At 47.4% G+C, this 19262-nt stretch overlaps 6 protein-coding genes and 1 non-coding gene across 7 annotated transcripts; 3 read left to right on the top strand and 4 right to left on the bottom strand.

Annotated features, from left to right (window-relative positions):
- Nucleotides 1-71: 71 nt before the first annotated feature.
- E1B28_012997 lies at nt 72-166 on the top strand. The gene has a single exon. It is a non-coding gene; the product is annotated as a tRNA-Gly (tRNA).
- Nucleotides 167-7235: 7069 nt separating this feature from the next.
- E1B28_012996 (uncharacterized protein) lies at nt 7236-8345 on the bottom strand (the record flags this gene model as incomplete). Its single annotated transcript, XM_043158146.1, has 1 exon — nt 7236-8345. One exon carries the CDS (start codon nt 8343-8345, stop codon nt 7236-7238), a length of 1110 nt encoding a protein of 369 aa, XP_043003489.1.
- A 3165-nt stretch (nt 8346-11510) lies between these two features.
- Nucleotides 11511-12237, top strand: E1B28_012995 (uncharacterized protein; the record flags this gene model as incomplete). The annotated part of the gene is made up of 4 exons (XM_043158145.1): nt 11511-11693; nt 11742-11922; nt 11997-12097; nt 12157-12237. The coding sequence occupies 4 exons, from the start codon at nt 11511-11513 to the stop codon at nt 12235-12237; spliced, it is 546 nt and encodes a 181-aa protein (XP_043003488.1).
- A 960-nt stretch (nt 12238-13197) lies between these two features.
- On the bottom strand, nt 13198-13988 carry E1B28_012994 (uncharacterized protein; the record flags this gene model as incomplete). The annotated part of the gene is made up of 4 exons (XM_043158144.1): nt 13198-13368; nt 13432-13753; nt 13822-13866; nt 13930-13988. 4 exons carry the CDS (start codon nt 13986-13988, stop codon nt 13198-13200), a joined length of 597 nt encoding a protein of 198 aa, XP_043003487.1.
- A 2627-nt stretch (nt 13989-16615) lies between these two features.
- On the top strand, nt 16616-17356 carry E1B28_012993 (uncharacterized protein; the record flags this gene model as incomplete). Its single annotated transcript, XM_043158143.1, has 4 exons — nt 16616-16795; nt 16856-17036; nt 17113-17213; nt 17276-17356. The coding sequence occupies 4 exons, from the start codon at nt 16616-16618 to the stop codon at nt 17354-17356; spliced, it is 543 nt and encodes a 180-aa protein (XP_043003486.1).
- A 297-nt stretch (nt 17357-17653) lies between these two features.
- Nucleotides 17654-18700, bottom strand: E1B28_012992 (uncharacterized protein; the record flags this gene model as incomplete). Its single annotated transcript, XM_043158142.1, has 5 exons — nt 17654-17734; nt 17791-17851; nt 17930-18062; nt 18121-18337; nt 18386-18700. The coding sequence occupies 5 exons, from the start codon at nt 18698-18700 to the stop codon at nt 17654-17656; spliced, it is 807 nt and encodes a 268-aa protein (XP_043003485.1).
- Nucleotides 18701-18867: 167 nt separating this feature from the next.
- E1B28_012991 (uncharacterized protein) lies at nt 18868-19258 on the bottom strand (the record flags this gene model as incomplete). Its single annotated transcript, XM_043158141.1, has 3 exons — nt 18868-18948; nt 18999-19059; nt 19107-19258. The coding sequence occupies 3 exons, from the start codon at nt 19256-19258 to the stop codon at nt 18868-18870; spliced, it is 294 nt and encodes a 97-aa protein (XP_043003484.1).
- Nucleotides 19259-19262: the final 4 nt, after the last annotated feature.

Here is a 19262-nt window from a genome sequence, read left to right as displayed (position 1 = left end):
GAATTTTCTTCCACTCTGCTTACGGGAAGTTGCAATCACGACATAGCAGATATTGAGCAGTCGTCTAGTAAGCATTAATGGGGTAGTGGTAACCTGGGTCGTTGCCATATCATGTTCCATGCCACAGTTGCTCGACCCGCCGGGGGTTCGATTCCCTCTTAATGCAATATATATTTTACCTCTTTTTCTTTCTTTGAAAACAGTTTTGTAAGCTTGCTTCATTGGCATTCGCTACGCCAGCCTTTCATTTTGTGTCGCATTAGCCGACTTGTAGTATTAATTACGTGCTCCCAGCGGGTTGGTTTCCGCTATCCCCGTGATCAGGTCCGAACGGTCCGAACGGCATCACTGCGGGAAGTCGCTCGAGACAGTGAGTCCATGAACACAATTGAAGCCGTTTCTCTGCGATCATTCAAATATTCAAGCGTCAGGATCGGTTCAAGTAAATACAAAAGAATGATTGCAAGAATCGTCGTACGTGATTACCAGGAGTCATATATTTCCACTTCGCTATGTTCGCTATGGAAGGTATAGTAGGGACATGTGCGTTTAAGCGTACGCGGCCACTCAGTACACAACAGGATCATCAATCTGTTCAAAGATCTTCAAATCAACCCGTTTTTTCACCCACTCCATTAAGTTCATTCCTTTCGTTTTCTCGTAGTCCAATCTAAATTTTGAATATCCAGGTCTTCGAACCCCAATAAGCCAACCTCCAGAGTCACCATCTTGCAAAAGCAAGGTACTCGCACGTAATGCAGTCAACACAGACGTTGATAAATACACCGTTTGTATGTTCGGTCTGACGGTCAGAAGCCGACAAAGCCAAACCATGTCCTCCCCGACAAAGCTCTCGATGGTGACAGACTTCAGATTTGTGTAGAACGAAGGCGGAGAGGAAGAGTACGAATCGAGCAGTGGGACCAGATCGTAGTTTCGAGAATTTCCGAGTTGATGTAGGTCCCTGCACCGTACATTATGAGCTGGAGGATGGGGGCTATGAAGATTCTGAAGTGTCAGGTCGTCTCCTGTCTGATGCTTTCCACTCGGGACTTTTTTTTTTTTTTTTTTTTTTGGAATCATTTTATTGTGCGGGAGGTCGTTAGGGCCTAAGATGCACATCGGCAGGTGGGGTACAAGGGTCTATCTACGTGGCTACTGTAGGGCCTCACCGAAAGCCCCAAAGACGGATGTGAATCCCCCAGTGGTCCAAGGCGTCCAAGCCTTGTTTTTGACGGCTATTGGCAGCTAGTCGTAGGACGTCTACATACATGTCTCGGGCTACTTGTGCATTCATCCGTCTGCAATTGCGGACGACCGCTGAATGGTGCGGTTTGAGATAGAGGGGATAGGGAGAGGTGGTAGGGGTCGTACGTCCTGTTGGGAGATCTTCTGTGTTCGCTTTTTAGCATGGCATATCTGTCAAATTCGCAGTTATCACTTGTTCATAAATTTAGGCAAAGCTCACCAAATGTCGTTTTGAGCCGCCCTGTGCGGCTTACATACTTGATTAGTTCTTTCAAGTTGTCTTTTCTTCCAAGTAGAAGATCGGACAGGGAGTCAGCTCCCCGTCCAAGTTTCTGTTTCATTAGGTGACGCTCTTTTCGATATGTAGGGCAGTCAAATAGGAAGTGAGCAACAGTCTCTGGAGTGGGATTTCCTGTCGTGGTGCAGTTATCGCAGTTCGGGGTAGGGGATCTTTGAATTCGGTGGAGGTGAGCGTTTAGCCCGATGTGGCCGGATTGAGGCTGTACAATAAGGCTACACCACGGTCGGGGTAGGCCAACGAGGGTGGTGTTCACGTGGCTGAATTTGGCGGGTGAGCGTGGGGGGAACATCCTTCGGTAGCGAGGCGACTTTTTGAAGCGTGCTTCCCATTTGTCTTTGATCTGTTGGTTGAACGTCCTTCGTGCCATGGATAGGCTGCATGGTAGTTGGCCTCGTAGCATCTTTGGGATCTTCCCCTGGCTACTGCAGTTTCCCTCGGCTGCGCTTTTGGCCTTTTCATCCGCCTTTTCGTTACCTATGATGCCTTTGTGTCCTGGAACCCAACGAAAGACCAGTTGGGGGCACCGAGGATGAGACGCCATTTTGTGTATAGTATCAATAAGGTATTGGCTTGAGGAGACTGTTCGCTTGGAGAGAGCTTGGATAACGGATTTTCTGTCCAGGTTGATTGTTACATGCTGTGAGTTGTCGTAGGCTTGTTTTGCCAGATGGAGACCTAATATTACCCCTGCTGCTTCGGCATCGTAGGCTGAGAAGTGGGTGTCTGAGCCGAGAAGGTAGCGGAGCGACCGGACCAGTCCTCTTCCCCTTTCATAGAGTACAGCAGCAGCTCCGACAGAGCCGTCGTGACTGGAGCCGTCTGTGTATACCGCAAATCTGTCATTGGCACGGTTGTGTTCAGCCAGGGCTTCCTCCTTGCTGTCGCTTATGGAGCAGGTGAAGTGGGGATGGTAGTGGGGCGAGCGTTGAGGTAAGTCAATAATTTCTGTCTCGTCTGGGGGGACCGGACAGAGGATGGTGGGAAGGAGCTGTAGTGGCGAGGGGAGGCGGTGGATGTACCGGGTTTTGAATCGCCGCCTTGCAATAATATGGAGAGGGTGTGATGTGGGGAGGGAATAGATGCGTGTGAGTTCATTATGGCAGCGCTTTTGTAAGTAGAGGTCCATTGGTAGAATTTTCGCTTGAACCTCCATCATGTCAGTGGGTGCAGAGCGTAGAGAACCCGTGATACTTAGCAGAGCAATGCGTTGTACCCTTTCAAATTGTGTCAGTGCGGCGACTGAGCCGCTCCTTCTTTTCTGGTCATCTACAATGTGGGGTGGAGTGTACCAGATGCTCAAACCGTATGTCATCTTGGGGATCACGACGGTCAGGTATAACCGTCGAAGGGCGAACATGGGGAGGCCCTTTGCTAGCCGAGCAAGTCGTTGGTAAGCCATTACTAGTGTGGTCGCTTTTCCGATCGCATAAGATCGCTGATGGTGCCAGCGCAGTTCCTCGTCGAGCCAAACCCCAACGAGCTTTAGGGACTTTTCTGTCTTTACGAGGGTTCCTCGCAGCCTGAGTGTCGGTCTGGGTTCTGGGATTAGCTTCTTGGGGTTATTGGGGTCTTTGACTTTTCTCCGGGAGCAGTGGAGGACGCCTAGCTTTGGTATAGAGAATGTGGAGTTGTGATCAGATGCCCAGGAGAAGCCGCCAGGAGTAGCTTCCATGAACGTCTTCAGCGAGTTGGTTGTTTCGGTTAGGTTCGGGCCAATGGCCACTACTGTCTTGTCGTCGACGAAGCCGAGGGAGATGGAGTCTTTGTTGCCTTCTATTGGGATATCAAAGAAGTCAGCATTGTAAAAGAGATAGCCGATCATTGAAAAAGGGCATCCTTGCCCGATACCGTTGTCTACCGGGAATCTTGGGGAGGTGTAATCGCCGAATCGAAGAACAGTCTCCCTATCCTCAAGTAGAGCCTTGACAAAGTTCAAGTAGACATTTGGGATCCTCCTCTTGCGCATGTTGTATAACAGCCGGTCGGTTACTGCATTGGGGAAGGCATTGTCAATGTCTAGGGAGAGGATGGAGACGACTCTGTTGTTTCTCCAGGCGTGATGAATTCTGTCAACGAGAAGATGAAGGAGGTCAGTAGTCGCTCTACCTGGTCTTCCTCCAAATTGTTTGACAGGCAGAAGTTGATGTTTCTCGGTGAGGTGGACTATGTCCTCGGTCACGATGGCAGATAGGACTTTCGCCATGGTGCAGAGTAGTGCGATTGGCCGATATGAGGACGCAACTCGGTAGGTGTCCCGCCCGGGTTTTCGGATTACCACTGTCGTGAAGAGATGCCAGGCTTTCGGGTAGATGCCATGCTTCAGTATGGATCTGTAAATGGGGAGGAGGATTGGTATAATGTTGGCTGCGCTTTTTTGGAGGACGATGTTTGGGATTCCATCAGGTCCAGGGGCTTTGTAGGGTTCTAGACTTTTGAGCGTTCGAGCCAGTGTGGAGCGGCTGAGTTTTGACGGATTGGTGAGGGGGTTTGTAGGCGTTTCTTGGCGAGGGGGAGGAGCTGAGTTGTCGGGTTTTGGTGGGAAGAATTTGGCATTGAGGACCTTTGCCTTCTCGTCATTAGTTGTGGCTGTTTGTGTCCCTCCGTCAGTTGAGTATTGGAGAGGTGGTATTGTGGTGGTGTCGATGTTATCGGAGGTCTCGGTTGCAAACCTTCCTGCTGTATAGATAGAGGAGCCAGAGACGCCTTCCAGATAATCTTCCCAGTGTCGTGTTTTGGCCTCTAGAATAGCTTTGCTATACTTACGTTTGTGTTCTTTGACCTCCCTGTGGATGGCATGGTCAGTGACAGTTCGAAATTTGTAGGAGAGATTGTTTAGCCGGTTTGCATGTCTCTTCATTTGACTGAGGTCACGGTTCCACCAGCGTCGCCATGCAGGGGTGGGTTTGATAAGGGGGACCTTGCTAGCTATCGCACATTGAATGGCGCACGTTATGGCATTGACTGCTGAGTCAAGGTCAGATTGGTCAGTAATATCCAGCATTATGCCGAGTTCTGCAATGTTGGCACTTAGCTCGTCGTTAAATTCGTCCCAGTCTACTGTTTGGAAGTTCCGGCGATGGGTTTCATGTACCCTCCTTATCCCTAGGCTTAATACTGTCTCTATAGGCAGGTGGTCGGCTCTGGGGGATCGCAGCTCTGGTCGAATCCGGCAGTCGATGATTGAGTCCGAAAGGTTTTCCGAATGGAATACATTGTCAGGTCTTGTCCAGTTGCCTGTCGAGGCAGATTGGAATGTTGTCACCCCCGTTGGTAGCGTGAGGTTCATGTCGAAGTCGACAAGAAGTTGGATAAGGGGTTCAGCTTTTTCGATGTGGCTTTTCATTAGTAAATGATCGTTTGTTGGGTCTTCCCAGAGTGGGTGGTGGCGGTTGAAGTCACCTAACCAAACCATGAGGGTCGAGGTTAGGCTGAGGTTTCGGCTTTGGAGTATCTTGCATAGATGAGATTTGGTGGCGTTTAGGGCATTGTCGTTATCGCCGTCGTTGTACACGTTGACTATTACTAGTGTACCGTAGCTGCCTTGAAACAGTATGGCGGTGACATCGTTGGTGTCCAGAATGTCGACTTGCTCCCAGGTGCCCGAATCGATGTTCTTGTTGATCATAATGACTGACCGGATTGCTGTGGTTGCTGGTAGAGACGGCCGGGAGGTGGGGTACAGAATGCGCCAACGGTTCCCTACTTTTACGTTACCGTAGAAGTCTTGCCAGGGTTCCTGGATGCAGAGGATGTCGAATGAAGAGGAGATGGCGGAGGTGGTGTGTTGTTCGTTGATTAGGTCGTAAGCCACAGTTTTTGATTTATGCAAGTTCATCTGTAAGACACGCAGTTGGGTGGTTTCTGGTTGCGCTTCAATTGTCATCGTCATCATCAGGGTTGTTGTGAAGGGCGAGCGTCTCGTCGAGAGTCAGCTGTCTGCCTAGCTGAGTCGGAGGGTTGTTGTCATTCGCTGAGCTGTGAGTTCCTTTGGGCGCGTTTTCCGGAAGTGCATGCCAGGTCCATTCTTCTTCCGTCGGGTAGTAAGGGAGCAGATTTGTGGGGTTTTTGGCGTTGAGGAGCGTGCACCGTCGAATGAATTCCGGGCAGCTGCGGTCACGACTTGAATGCTCGGAGGAGTTGCAGTTTACACATTTGACGTGGCTGCTGTCGCAGACAGATACGACGTGGGGTCCTCCACACTGTGCGCAGACGGGGTCGTTGCTTCCCGTTTTCTTCCGAAGGCAGTCATTTGTGATGTGTCCTAGTAATTGACAGTGGTAGCAACGTAGAACTTCCTTTTGGGGTTTCTCACCGGTGCATCTGACGTGGTTCCATGCAAACCTGGCTCCATGTGTCATGATTTTGTTCGCTGGTTTTGCATCGTTCATGTATAGTAGAAGGAAGGCGAGTTGCTGTCTGTTGTGGCGACGTGCGGGGTTCTTGCACCACCTGGCACGGACCAGAGCCCCATTCGGCAGCTCGTTGTCCTCTTCAAATTGTCGCCTGTCTTCCTGGCTGGAGACGTCGAACTGGATTGGGGCTCTCTTGATAAGTACTGGGTGGAGTCGTTGATTGAGTGAGATGGCGCCGTCGAGGTTGGTGTGTAATGCGGTGTCGTTCTTGATGTCTCTCATCCATTCGGCTGCCGCTGATGTGTTCAATTCAGTGAGGAGTTTCTTGGAGTCTGTGGTCCATGATGCCGCAACGAACTTGACGCTGTTAGGCGCGCCTATGTCGACAAGGGCTTGATTGAGGGTCGACACCAGGTCTTTGGAGGGTAGAGCTTTCATGAGTTCACTGCGAGGGTTGTCAGATGTGGAGAATTTGATTTGTCGGCGACGAATTTCTTCTTGTGCACGCATACGGGCTTCATCTATATGTGGCGTGATTGGAGGGGGGTTTGTCGAGGCGACCTGGGCGTACGTGCGCGGAGCGTTCGGGGGTAAGTCTGTGTTGGGTCGGGTGTCTTGCATTGATAGTCGTTCGTCGATTTTGTTCCAGAGGTGTTCACATACTTGGGAGACCCGTTCGAAGGAGCCATCGATGAGACCTTTTACCTCTTCTATGCGGGTGTCGAAGTCTGAAACGGGGTTGAGGTGTTCAAGAGTAGGGGAGAGTTGAAGCGTCACCTTTGATGCTATGTCAGTTGTAAATTCGTCGTCTTTCGTCTTCTTGAGGAGTTCGGTCAGCAGTAGTAGGTACCGAGCTCCTTCTCCTGCTACTAGCCCTTTCGTTCTGTCTGCTAATGCCTCCAATCCTGCTACTAGGTCCGTGAAGTGCGGAGTTTTGTTGCTGATGAGGCCTTTCTTCCATAAGGCGTCGATGTTTTTCGCAGTGTTGCCTTCGTCGGAGTTTTGCGCGTTTTCTAGGGCGTTGTTGAAAAACCGGACTGCGCTGGCTCTTGTGGATGGACCGCTTTGGCTGGATGTCGGTGGGGAGCGTTCTCCTACTGTCAGTGTTCCTTGTTTCGATTTCAGAATGCTTTGAGCTTGGTTCTGTTTGGATTTAGTTTGGCTCGACATGGAACGACGAGGATGTTTTTGTTGAGGTTCGAGAGTTGGATGGATGGTTGTTTTTAGTGTAAAAAGGTGTAATACTCTACTTAAAGCCTCGCTACCAACTACCGGAGAGCTTCCTTTCCAACGAAAAATTCCGTGGGAAAGTCAGTGATGGTGGTGGTCGCGGATCAAGAGAGTCGTGCACTCGGGACTTTCGGGAACTCAATGCCCAAGAGTTCGCCCGATGTATGTGCAAGATGGATTTCTTCTATCGAGTCCGAGGGCAAGTCCCTGAACCATTGAGAATCGTCCACAACTCCCGTGTCGGCGGATTGACGGCTAGTCACCCCAACGAGTTTCAGTTTCCGAAGCTTCGTAAGTGAAGATGCGACAGGAAGGGCATTGACAAGTCTGATTGCACGCCCGCCCGCTGAAACTTCTAGGTATTCGAGGTTGGGAGCAAGAATGTGTGTGAAAATGTTGACGACGTTGGAAGCAATAAAATCAAGTGTGAGGGACCGAAGGAAGTCCATCGAGATGGGTGCCGAATCACCTTCGGGTGTGGGTTTTGCAAGAGAGAGAGCACGAAGCGCTAGAATCTCGAGCTTCGGGCAACCCAGGACCAGCTTACGGAACGATGTGTCCGATATCGCAACCAGACTGGCATCGAACTCTGTCAGTCCAGTCAAGGATGCAAACATGATCTCCGCTGTACCATGAATCACCAGTCTACGCAATTTGTGGCTCGACATGAAGAGAGGTTTGGTTCCGGGTGGTTCGACGAAGAGAGGTAAAATGCCACCCCCGCCTGTACGGATCACTAATTCCTCTAGATTCGGAGCTTCGACAGGCAAGATAAAAGGAGTATCGAAGAAGTGTTGCGTCGAAACTGAAATACCTCTCTGAAGGCAAACAAAGCGGAATGCTCGAAGGCGAGAAGCGTGAGGAATAATATGACCGCGTAACAGTGCGCGGAAAATCGTGAGGTCCCTTGCTTGAGCGGTAGTGAGATCAAAGCGCACGGTAACAGTCACTGTACAGGTTTTCGACTGTTCAAGCCAAAATTTGGTCCATTTCGAAATGCTATATTTTTGTTCTCGGAGAGCTGTGAACGGAATGACGATGTTGGTGAAAAGATCAGGGTTCTGTAGGGCAATGTAATACCATCGTCGAGAAACCTTGGAACATTGAAGGAAAGTGAGGGGGAGGCTAAGATTATCTTGTCTAAACTCCAGCTGGGAAGCTGCTTTGAAGATTTGCGCGATGTTTTCTGCAGGTAAGCTTTCTATCGTCGTCATGGTCGGGAAATAACCTGGGCAAAGGGTTGTCAATTTACCCACGAAAGAAATGGGTGTACATCTGCGTGCAGTGCGCGCTGATATCGCAGCCTCCCGTCTTTTATGTAAATTTTTTGATGGATGACCGAGTCTCATCTAATTTCACCGTTATTTTTCGAAGAATTAACTTTGCGGGTGTATAGATAGAGTGTGACGATGATCTGCACTAGAATTTTTCTTCGTCCGACTTACGTCCTCGTGACCAGGTCCTGCGGCCTCCCAGCGTTGTTAGTTTACGCTACCTTCAAGCTAGCGCTCGTTGAACAAGTTACGATAAGAATCCGGCTGAATGAAGCCTAGTGAAAGACTTTTTAATTGCGTACTATCTCTGTGAAAAAAATAAGTACTTAAGTACTCGTCTCACCAGACGAACTTCTGTAAAGTACCGTTCGTTCGGAACACCAAGTATTCGTAGTTTACTCAATTATCTTTAATATATTTAACCTCTTCTTTGATTCACGAGCTTTCGCCTCGATAATCCAAGAAGTCGAATCAACACACGCTGAGCTTTCGCCCCAAGAGTGGCACGATTCTACTTACGATTCACACGAATGTAAGGGGTAAAAGTAAAGTAGAATTGGTCGGGAATCACATTTCGTTACTGTACGTTGTTATACTATTTAGATGACAAACAAATACACATTAAAAGATGCTGGTAGAATAGGAGAGAATGTTGTCGATAGATCTATAAAGTTCTTAATGACCAGTTCGGGCTAAATGCCAGTCGAGTCAGGTTGAGAGTGAGTGAGTCGACAGTGACACGACTTACTAGATTGAAGTTCCCATGACAACTTCTTGAGAGAGGCGTCACCAAGGACAGAATAGAATGCACCAAGAATGCACGTTTACCGCGGGTTTCTGGGAGACCGAATTATAAGTTCGAGGTCGGAGATTATAGGACAAGCAGGAAGCTTAAGGACGGGCGTTCGAGATGATTGAACCTAGCTTCGTGTGGGTGTATAAATGTTTCAGTTGTCACTGATGAGTCTATCGGGCGCGGAGATTAATATTGCGCACGGCCCATGCGTGGATGGGTGAAATGGAATGGTAAGAGAGAAGTTCATGGATTGTTCTCCTGCACATTGGTCGTAGTTTAGATTATGTATTTCCATTGAAAAACATAAGCGAAAGAATACTTTGTCACGTTGTTGTCACGATCTCAGCAAATGGAACGACAAACGTGCAGTGGAAGACGTCGGAGTATGATTGAACAGGTGGCGAAGAACTCGGATGTGATGCATTGAAGACATCGGAGTATGATGTGGATTGAACACGTGGGAGGGGTGCCGAATCGACGGAAAGACCCCTGTGTTTTTTTTAAAATTTATCATAAGGTGATAAGGATGTAAGGACTTTGTGTTGAAGGCGTTGAGATGGATGCCGACCAATAGTTGTACTTAGACTTATTTGGAGAAGTCGAAGTACACCATCTGATAGAGACAGGTTCCATGATAGTGAGGAAAGGTTGCATCAAAAGCTTGAATGGAATGATAAACCACAAGGGTCTTTACAAGGAGAAACCGAAATGAAAACGTACTTGTTTCATGAGATCAAGTCGTCCGGGAGAATGTGGATCCGCTTCAAGGCTCGATCATGGAGAGGGAAAATGTTGATCTGACAGTAAATTCATGCATTTTGTTTAAACCGAAGACGTCGCGACGTCTCTCTCAAATCAAAGTTTAAACTTTTTTTGAGCGACCTCTTAAGAACCCACTGCAAAAAAAAATATTGTTATTAGCTTTGAAGCCTGTAGATTGTAGTAGTGTCTTATGTCTCAATCTCAATCATGCTCTCAAAATTTCAACTCAATCTCAATCTCAATCTCAAAATTCAACTCAAATCTCAATCTCCAAAAATTCAACTCAAATTTCAATATCTCTAAAACTCAATTCAATCTCAACTTGACATGAAAGATTGAGAATATGAAGGTGGTTAGATATTTAAAGTTCAAATAATTGAGAGTAAGTAGTATAGTCTATACTAGAGTCAATGGTTATTATAGAGAGCAAAGGTAAGGTTATTAGTATTGCTTGTATTTAAGCAAGGGTGAGATGAAGGTAATGTTAGCTGTTTTGATTGTGTTACACCTGCGCGCACGCCATATCACGGACTTGTAAAAATTTGCTAAGTACTTGGTGTGGGAGAATTTTTATAAGTCCGTGATATGGCGTGCGCGCAGGTGTAACACAATCAAAACAGCTAACATTACCTTCATCTCACCCTTGCTTAAATACAAGCAATACTAATAACCTTACCTTTGCTCTCTATAATAACCATTGACTCTAGTATAGACTATACTACTTACTCTCAATTATTTGAACTTTAAATATCTAACCACCTTCATATTCTCAATCTTTCATGTCAAGTTGAGATTGAATTGAGTTTTAGAGATATTGAAATTTGAGTTGAATTTTTGGAGATTGAGATTTGAGTTGAATTTTGAGATTGAGATTGAGATTGAGTTGAAATTTTGAGAGCATGATTGAGATTGAGACATAAGACACTACTACAATCTACAGGCTTCAAAGCTAATAACAATATTTTTTTTTGCAGTGGGTTCTTAAGAGGTCGCTCAAAAAAAGTTTAAACTTTGATTTGAGAGAGACGTCGCGATGTCTTCGGTTTAAACAAAATGCATGAAATGTCAGGATCTGAATCTAAAATTATGTTAAGTCAGGCCTTCTCTGTGACGATCCAACAACGAACGAACGAAGTACCTTAAATCCCTCAGTGGTAATGGACGACTGAGGTTCAAATTTACCTGGCAGATGATAGTTGCTCTCACCCCTTCTCCCGAGGTTCGGTTGAGGCTAGACAGTGGTGCATGTTGAGGTCATTGGTAATCTCAGGCAAGGGTACGGTGCATACTGATGTATTCCTCCTGTCAAGGATTGGGATGGAGATCCTTGCATCCGAAGCGAAGGCAGTCCCGACCTTTCAATCGAATGAGAACATCAGATGGGGTGCGTTACCGTACAGGTATGTGACAGCTCTCAGTTAACATTAAATTTTTCAAGTATCAATAATTCGGCAAAAAATAAATAACTGAGGTTGACAAATTTCTTACCCTTATAAAAGGGCCTTTGACAACTTCAATACTTCAATAACCGCCCCCGAGCAGCAATAATGGTCCGCCTCTTTATCCCCTTCGTCTTCCTTCTCTCTGCCGCATCTGCCCTCGCCACCCCTCTTAAGCGTGATGTGCCTACTGTCAAAGCCGACATCGACAACATCTCCACCCAGGTCACCAACTTGGACGCTAAACTCACAGCGTTCCCGGACAGGGGTGGAAGCCTCAAAGGTGCTCTGGTGTGTATCGTCAGTCTACAGTCTTCAATGCGCTTACGCAACCTATAGGACATCCACCAAGCAGCCGGAACTCTCGACACCTCGCTCAAGAAAGGCGCAAGCGACACTCAGGCTACTCCCACCCCTAGCGAAGCTGATAGCCAAGCCATCCTTGCTTCTGTTGAGAAATTCAAACCAGCCATTTTGGATGCACTCAAAGTTATCGTCGCAAAGAAACCTGCTTTCCAGGGTAAGTCCCAGGAGTTCCGCGGCAAAAGCCTCCGATAACCAACAACGAAAACACGGACATGTTTTCCCCCTTAGCCCTCCCGCTCCCTGGTATCACAGCTGTGGTCCTCCAAGACCTGAAGACCCTTAGTACCGACGCTGGAGCACTCGCTGATGCTCTTATCGCTAAATCCCCGGTACGTTAGTAGACTGTAATATTATTAGTCTAGTGAACTTACACGCCTCGATCTTACAGGCCGACCTGGTCGATAAGGCAAACAAAATCAAATCTGATCTTTCGTCTGCATTCACCACAGCCATAGCTGCCTACTCGTAAATGTAAATGTCCTCGTAGTAAGGTTTAATTTTCGTTGTAAAAGTCCAGAGTATCTGATACACACATGATACTTTACACCTTTGAGTTTCCGCGTTTCCGCGATAAGTCAATCTTGCTTGATCTCCTGTACTTCAAGCTTGCAACCATGATTGGACCAAATCTATCTAGTATCATCCTCAGCGGGGTATTAAGACGTGATGGGGATTAGTATACGATCGCGAGTTTGATCATTCAGGTCAAATTTCAGCTTGTAAGACACATGTACCCGTTTACGGAGCCGACCGGACCGACAGTCAATCAAAATCTCCCACGTATGTAGTAAGGCTGTGCAGGGAGCACGGGCTGTCCAGTGAAAATCCGTACATCTCTTTCTTATCCTACCATCATCCACGATCACTAAACTCCAACGGCGCCCGTCCTGGGATCATCTTACAGTCACAAGTACGACTTTTTCATCCGATTTCCGCATAGAGGATTTTGTTCAACAATGCCTTCGAGAGCGGCTAATTCGCTTCAGGTGAGCTCAAGTCCCTCACGGGTGCCTTTTGTCGATGGAGATGGCAATTTTTTGCTTCTTCTCTGCTACTAAGGCGCGAATCTACCACTACGGTACACAGTGGCTGTACCACGAAGTCTGAGAGTTTGATGTAATAGCCTCAAACGACTGGAGACCATCATCTAGGGCCAGTGCGCCAGAGTCTCGCGAATTGACCTTAAAAGGGAAGTCTTCATGGTTTTCGTATATCTATCATTCATGCTCCTCCATCAAGAATGATCATGGGCGTCAAGGTAGGTCTTGCTTCTCCCGTTAAGTTACTGATGAAAATTGATCATAGCCACGCGTGCAGACCAAAGCTGGTTGGTATCCCCTACCACCGCGAGCGTATGAAGCCGTTGACTCACAAATCTATTCAAATAGATTCAATTCGGGCTCTCGGCTGCTTAGGGATAGCTATCTATTTACACCTTCCAATATTGCACGGATGAAGTGGCCTTGTCAAACGGAAACACTCCATCCCAAGATCGTACCTCTTCGGAGCTTTCTTTCAAAACAGATCGTAAGTTCTCCACAACTTTTCGCATCCGAGTTTGATCAACGATTCTCCCGGCTTCTTTCTCCTCTTTACAGCTCTAAGTGTTTCGGGAAGGAACGATCAGTTTTCGCCTTTGATTTCCACAACTATCGTTTTTTACCTGAATTGCTTGAGTAATATCGCTGTCCAGGACGACGAGGGCACCATACAACTTGTCGCCTTCCCTCCACCGTATTCCCACGGTTGCCGAGACGATGAAAGCGAGGACCTCCAGCGCTGCAAGTCCCATACCAATACCGTACAGAGATCGCCCATGGATGAGCCCCTCATTGAAATCCTCGGTAGGCACTACAGCCCCCTCCTCTCCCCTTCTGAATAATGACTTGTAATTGGGCTTATACTCTTCGCCTTTAGAGGAGTAATATCCGCGAGCGATTTCGTTGAATGTCTTTGCAATGTCTGGTAGCCCTGAAGAAAGAAGCCTGCGTACAAGCGGTCTCAAGCTGAAGAAATGAATACAGAGCGATTGACGGCAAACAGGGGGACTTACTCGTCAGAATCGACGTTCGCGAGAAATGTGTCGACCATGAGGTTCCTACAAGGAGAGATCGGAAGGGGTAAATGTGGAAGATGGCGTGAAAACCTTTTTGTTACTTACACGTGTCCCACAACAGAGTGGGTGACATTTGTGGGAATCGAGACATCTGGAGCGGGCATTGTGAACAGTAGGGCTGCCTGACAACTCGGTAAGTCGGTGAAGATCTATTTTATACGCGAGCAAATCTCGATTTGGGGGATTGAAACAATGATCAAGCGAAAATAAATGGCCGTATGGTAGAGGGACGTTCGTATTGGCGCGATTGGACGGAAACTGCTCATAGCCTAGTTTTTTCTCTCAGTGACATTACTGTTTGGTTACTGATGCTAGATTTTTGCTCTTTTGTCCAGAAAAGCGGTACCAGATTGCTGTCCTGTCTCACACATCCCATGTTTTATATTGAACAGGAAGATATGTACTCCACTGAGACCCCTCATCTCACCTCAATTGCCTCGTTGTACTCACCACTGTCCAGCCACAAGATGATCAGGACTGAAAGCACTTGGCTGCCTCGGATCATTGTGGAGCTCTCCGAAGGCTATAAGCTACAGGCGTCGCGTATGTTCCTCACATCTCTTCTACGGAATCTCATACGTTGCGCCGACTTTCTTCAACTGCAAATAATGGAAACCGTTCCCCTCGGACCGTTCGTTGTGCCTCATATCTGGACTGGCCTTTGGCAACTTTCTGGCAATGCTTGGGGCAGCGCCCGTTTCCAAGATTCGAGAGCAATGAAACGTCATGTCGACATGGGTTACACAGCATTTGGTGAGATGATTCCCTAATTCCCGAAAACCTGATGGTTACTTAGTTGTATATGGCAAGGACGGGCTTTTTCTATCGCTCACGTCTATCTGATTGATTCGATCATTTACTTTATTTACGCTAGGGTAAGTATGGATTCACAAAGCTGTGTGTGTAGGTGACTAACCGTCCTCCACACGCTGATCATTGTGGAAGTTTGAGATTATCTTTGTACGTCAAGGATTCAGGATCCATGTTCGGACTTTGGTTGACAATTGATTGGCACTGAGCAGGGTCAGTTTCGCAACAGCCAAAGATCGGAATCTCTGCGTGTCAATGGTGGTGTGTTTTCACGGATATCACCGTTAATCGTGAGACGGTCAAGGCTGCGGTTTCAGAACGATTGGAACGTATCCAGACGGACCGCTTAGACCTTGTGCAGGTATGGCTCTAACTTGATTGACCGATACTCTCACGATTGCTATCCGCATCTCCCCTAGTTTCATTGGCAGGACTATACTAGCAAAGGCTATCTGGAAGCTCTAGAAATGTTGCACGATTTCCAGATCGAAGGCGTTATCTCATCTCTCGGTCTCTGCAATTTCGATACGATCAGAATGGATGAGATCTGTACTCAGCTGGGACCGGGGGTGATCGTGTCGAATCAAGTTCAGATGAGCTTTCGTTCTTCCCTCATGATGTGGGTATCTATTGACTATCTTCGGAACTCGAAGTTTTCACTTATTGATGTTTGTGAGAAACATGACGTCAGGTTGTTGACTTATGATACGCTGGTGAGCAATTTCCGGATCTAGCCAAGGTTCGGATATCATTGAACTCTAGTGTAGTGGATTTCTGTCGGATGACTGGCTGGGGAAACCTGTACCAGACCCGTATTCCGGCACCCTCACGCCCTCACAAAGAAAGGTATACCCTCGTTACCATTTCCTAGGGACTGTGCCTCGATGACCCATCCATACCATACTAACCTTGTACCCTTTCTTCTTAGTACCTTGATATGATCGTGAATGCGTGGGGTGACTGGGAACTGTTTCAATCATTGTTGCGTGTTCTTCTGGATGACAGGAGTGTAGCTCGTGAAGCTTGGAGCTTGAAGCTTGAAGTACCGAATATAGACATTTCAAACACCCATTAGCTGTGAGCGTTCGCGTTGCCATATGCTTACATATTGAAACTACGAAGCGAGACCAAATCTGAGTTGAAACACTGACTTGAAAAATGGTGTATAATCGAACGGGCATGTTACATGAATAACGATCTATTCAAAAGTTGAGCCTTTAAACGAATGGGGCGACATCACTGTGAGTCAGGGTCTATTGGTTCAAGCTGACATTTCCTACGCGACCTTATTCCAAAAGGTTGTCTCAATAGCGACAATGGTAGGTAGTACATCACTCGTAATCCAGTCACCCGTCAGAAGCTCGTTGGAATTTCCGGACTTGATAGAGAGGGAGAATCTTGATCTAAAATTATAATATCAATTTCAAGACTTCTCTACGGCCCAACAAGGAAGGAAGGAATAATCATCATAGACTCCTTTGACTATCGGAGAGGATCGAGTCCACGTTTACCTGCCCTCGCCCGTTCTCTCGAGGTGCGGTCGAAGGTTAAAAAGTGATGTGTATCGAAATTCTCCATTACCTCAGCTGAGCATTTCGCATGTCATGGATTGGGGATGGAGGTCTTTGCGTCCGAGGCTAAGTACCTGTGAAGGAAGTATTTCCTTCCAACCTAATCTGATGTACTACCCGGACACGTATTCCCGCACTTAGACAGGTCTCTGAGATACCGGTTGCCCCACTACGTCTTGATACTTCAGTCGATTTCCCTTGTGAAACTCGACATTGAATTCTCTGAAAGGTTCAATAATCGGGCAAAAAAGTCCAATAGTCACGTTACGGAACATTTCTTACCATTATAAAAGGACCGTTGATAAGCCTTGAGAATCATCGTACTTCTATTCCCGTTCCCAAACAGCAAAATGCTCGTCTTCACCCATTTCGTCGTTCTTCTCTCTGCCGCATCTGCCCTCGCTATACCACGCAAGCGTGATGTGGCTAGTGTCGAGGCTGCCGTCGCTAAAATCTCCAACCAGGTCACCGACCTAGACGATAAAATCACTGCGTTCCCGGACACAGGTGGAAACCTTGGAACTGCTCTGGTGAGCGCAGACAAGTCATTTTACGGGTTCTTCAGTGAATGAACTTACGCACCCAAACAGGCAATCCACTCCTCAGCCGGGAATCTCGGCACCTCGCTCAAGAGCGGCGCAAGTGACACTCAGGCTACTGCCGCCTTTAGCGAAGCCGATGGCCAAGCCATCCTTGCTTCTGTTGAGAAATTTGAACCAACCATCCTGGATGCCCTCAAAGTCATCGTAGCGAAGAAGCCTGCTTTCCAGGGTAAGTCTCACTGCTTCCGCTACAAAAGCCCCCCAATAACACAAACTGAAAACATGAAACATTTTTTTCCTCTTAGCCCTCCCACTCCCTGGTATCACGGGTCTTGTTCTCCAAGACCTTCAGGTCCTCAGCACCAACACTGGAGCGTTCGCTGATGCTCTCATTGCCAAATCTCCGGTACGTTAGTAGAACGTAATATCGTTGGCTTTGTGAACTCACGCTCCCGGATCTTCTTACAGGCTGACCTCGCCGACAAGGCCAACGAGATCAAATCTAACATTGCGTCCGCGTTCGCTACAGCCGTAGCCGCCTACTCCTAAATGTTAGTGACGTCGTAGCAAGGGTTCAGTACTCAGTCTTCGTCAAGGGTTTACCGAAACGTACCTGGGGCTTCTGTGGTGAACCCAAACTTTGCCCATCAATACGTAGTTTGAACTTTGCAAGTATCCTTATTTAAGCCGTTGAATATCAGAAAAGCGTAGTCGCCGAACGGGTTTCGGACATATTGACATGTGCATTTATCTTCATTAATAGCAAGTCGCAGGTAAACAGGTCTATTCCAGCGTTCCAAGTGGCTTCGTCATCCTCACTCGAGCTAGGTGTGGGTTAACTAGGGCTTAAGATTTAGAAGCTTCGGCGGCCGCTACATTTGCCACAATGCCTTGAGACAGGGCTCCGATATCACTAATGACGTTAATCTGCCGTTGTGTGAGCATGAAATCGAATTAAAAATTGTAATGTGTATAAGACGGACCATGTCGAACCCTTGAGTGGCTCGATGAGCTGCCTGCTGTCCATTACTACAATAAATGGCACTAATAAACACATAAAAAAAGTTGGTTTGTTACTCGATCGTCGAATGGGTAATAACGAGAGTTTTCGAGGCCACTCACCACTTTTTCCCGGCTCCGTGCGCAACGTCTAAGATGTGCTGTATAACCTTCTCAACATCTGGATGAGGATCTGGAGATGGCGGTGGAAAGCCCAGTGTGATAGACAAATCGGAAGGTCCAACAAACACCCCGTCTATCAGTTCAAAAGTCAAAAACGGTCGAGCTTTGAAAACAGTTTCTTTCGCAATCACCTATCCCATCAATCGCCGCGATTTCTCTTATATTCTGCACCGCTTCGACAGTTTCTATCTGTACGATCACCATCACGTTCTCATTGGCATTCTTGAAGTATTCAGGTCTGCTGACACCCCAGTTCCCATGAGTATAAGCTCCACCGTATCCTCTTCTCCCAAGAGGAGGGTATTTAGTATCCTCAGCTATACTCTTCGCTTGTTCCACGGTATTAACCTGAACCAAGAATCAGTTTTGTGAACGCCAGACATTATCCGAATTCACCATCGGTATCAAAACCCCTCGCGCACCCGCATCCAAAGCATACTTGATCTGCCAGTTCACTCCAGTACTCATGCCTGTAGCTGCTATCCTAACCAACGCACTCGGTCCATCCCTCACACCATGAACAGCAGCAATCAGTTCTGCTGCTCCGGGGTTAAGCCCAACGAGACCGTGCTCGCAATCGATCATGATCCAGGAAATCCGAGGACTGGCTTGAGCGAGCGCACGAGCATGAAAGAACCCGCCATTTGTAAGCCATAATCCAAAAGCTGGCGTGTTTGCTTTGAACGAACGAAGGAGAGCGTGGGTTTCCATATTTGAGGGTTGATGGTTCGAGATGAAGTTGTTGTTTTCGCTTAGATAATGGAATCGAAGATGGTCGTGTCATCTGCATTTGGCTATGTAATTGATGTGTGAAATGCCTATTGCGCACAATAGAGTACTACACGCGATAATACTTCTTTTTCCCGCCAGTATTTCGGTCATCGGGATAGACGAATAGCGTCAGCGAGTTGGCTTTGGAGACCTAGCTGGAGCATGGCGGCATCGTTTGACAAACTTATCTGTAGAACAATCAGTTTGGAGTCTTTGGGTCCAGACGGAAGTAACGCACCATGTCGAATCCTTCCTTCGCCCTTTGAGCAGCTTGTTCCCCAGTATTGACGTACATGAAACTATACCGACGTCAGTACGGTTCCCAGTAACAGTAAAGAAGACCCACCATTTCTTCCCAGCAACATGTGCAGCGTCTTTCACACGTTGAATGAGCTTCTCTACCTCTGGATGAGGATCAGGGTTCGGAATAGGGTATCCATGTGCCATCGAGAGATCCGCAGGACCGAGTAATAGAACATCTAACACGTTCGTTAGCATTTCC

Source organism: Marasmius oreades, chromosome 9 (assembly GCF_018924745.1).
Source record: "Marasmius oreades isolate 03SP1 chromosome 9, whole genome shotgun sequence".
In the NCBI taxonomy this organism is placed as follows: Eukaryota; Fungi; Basidiomycota; class Agaricomycetes; order Agaricales; family Marasmiaceae; genus Marasmius; species Marasmius oreades.
The sequence above is the reverse complement of the archived record's forward strand: the minus strand, read 5'-3'. Positions and strand labels throughout refer to the sequence as shown.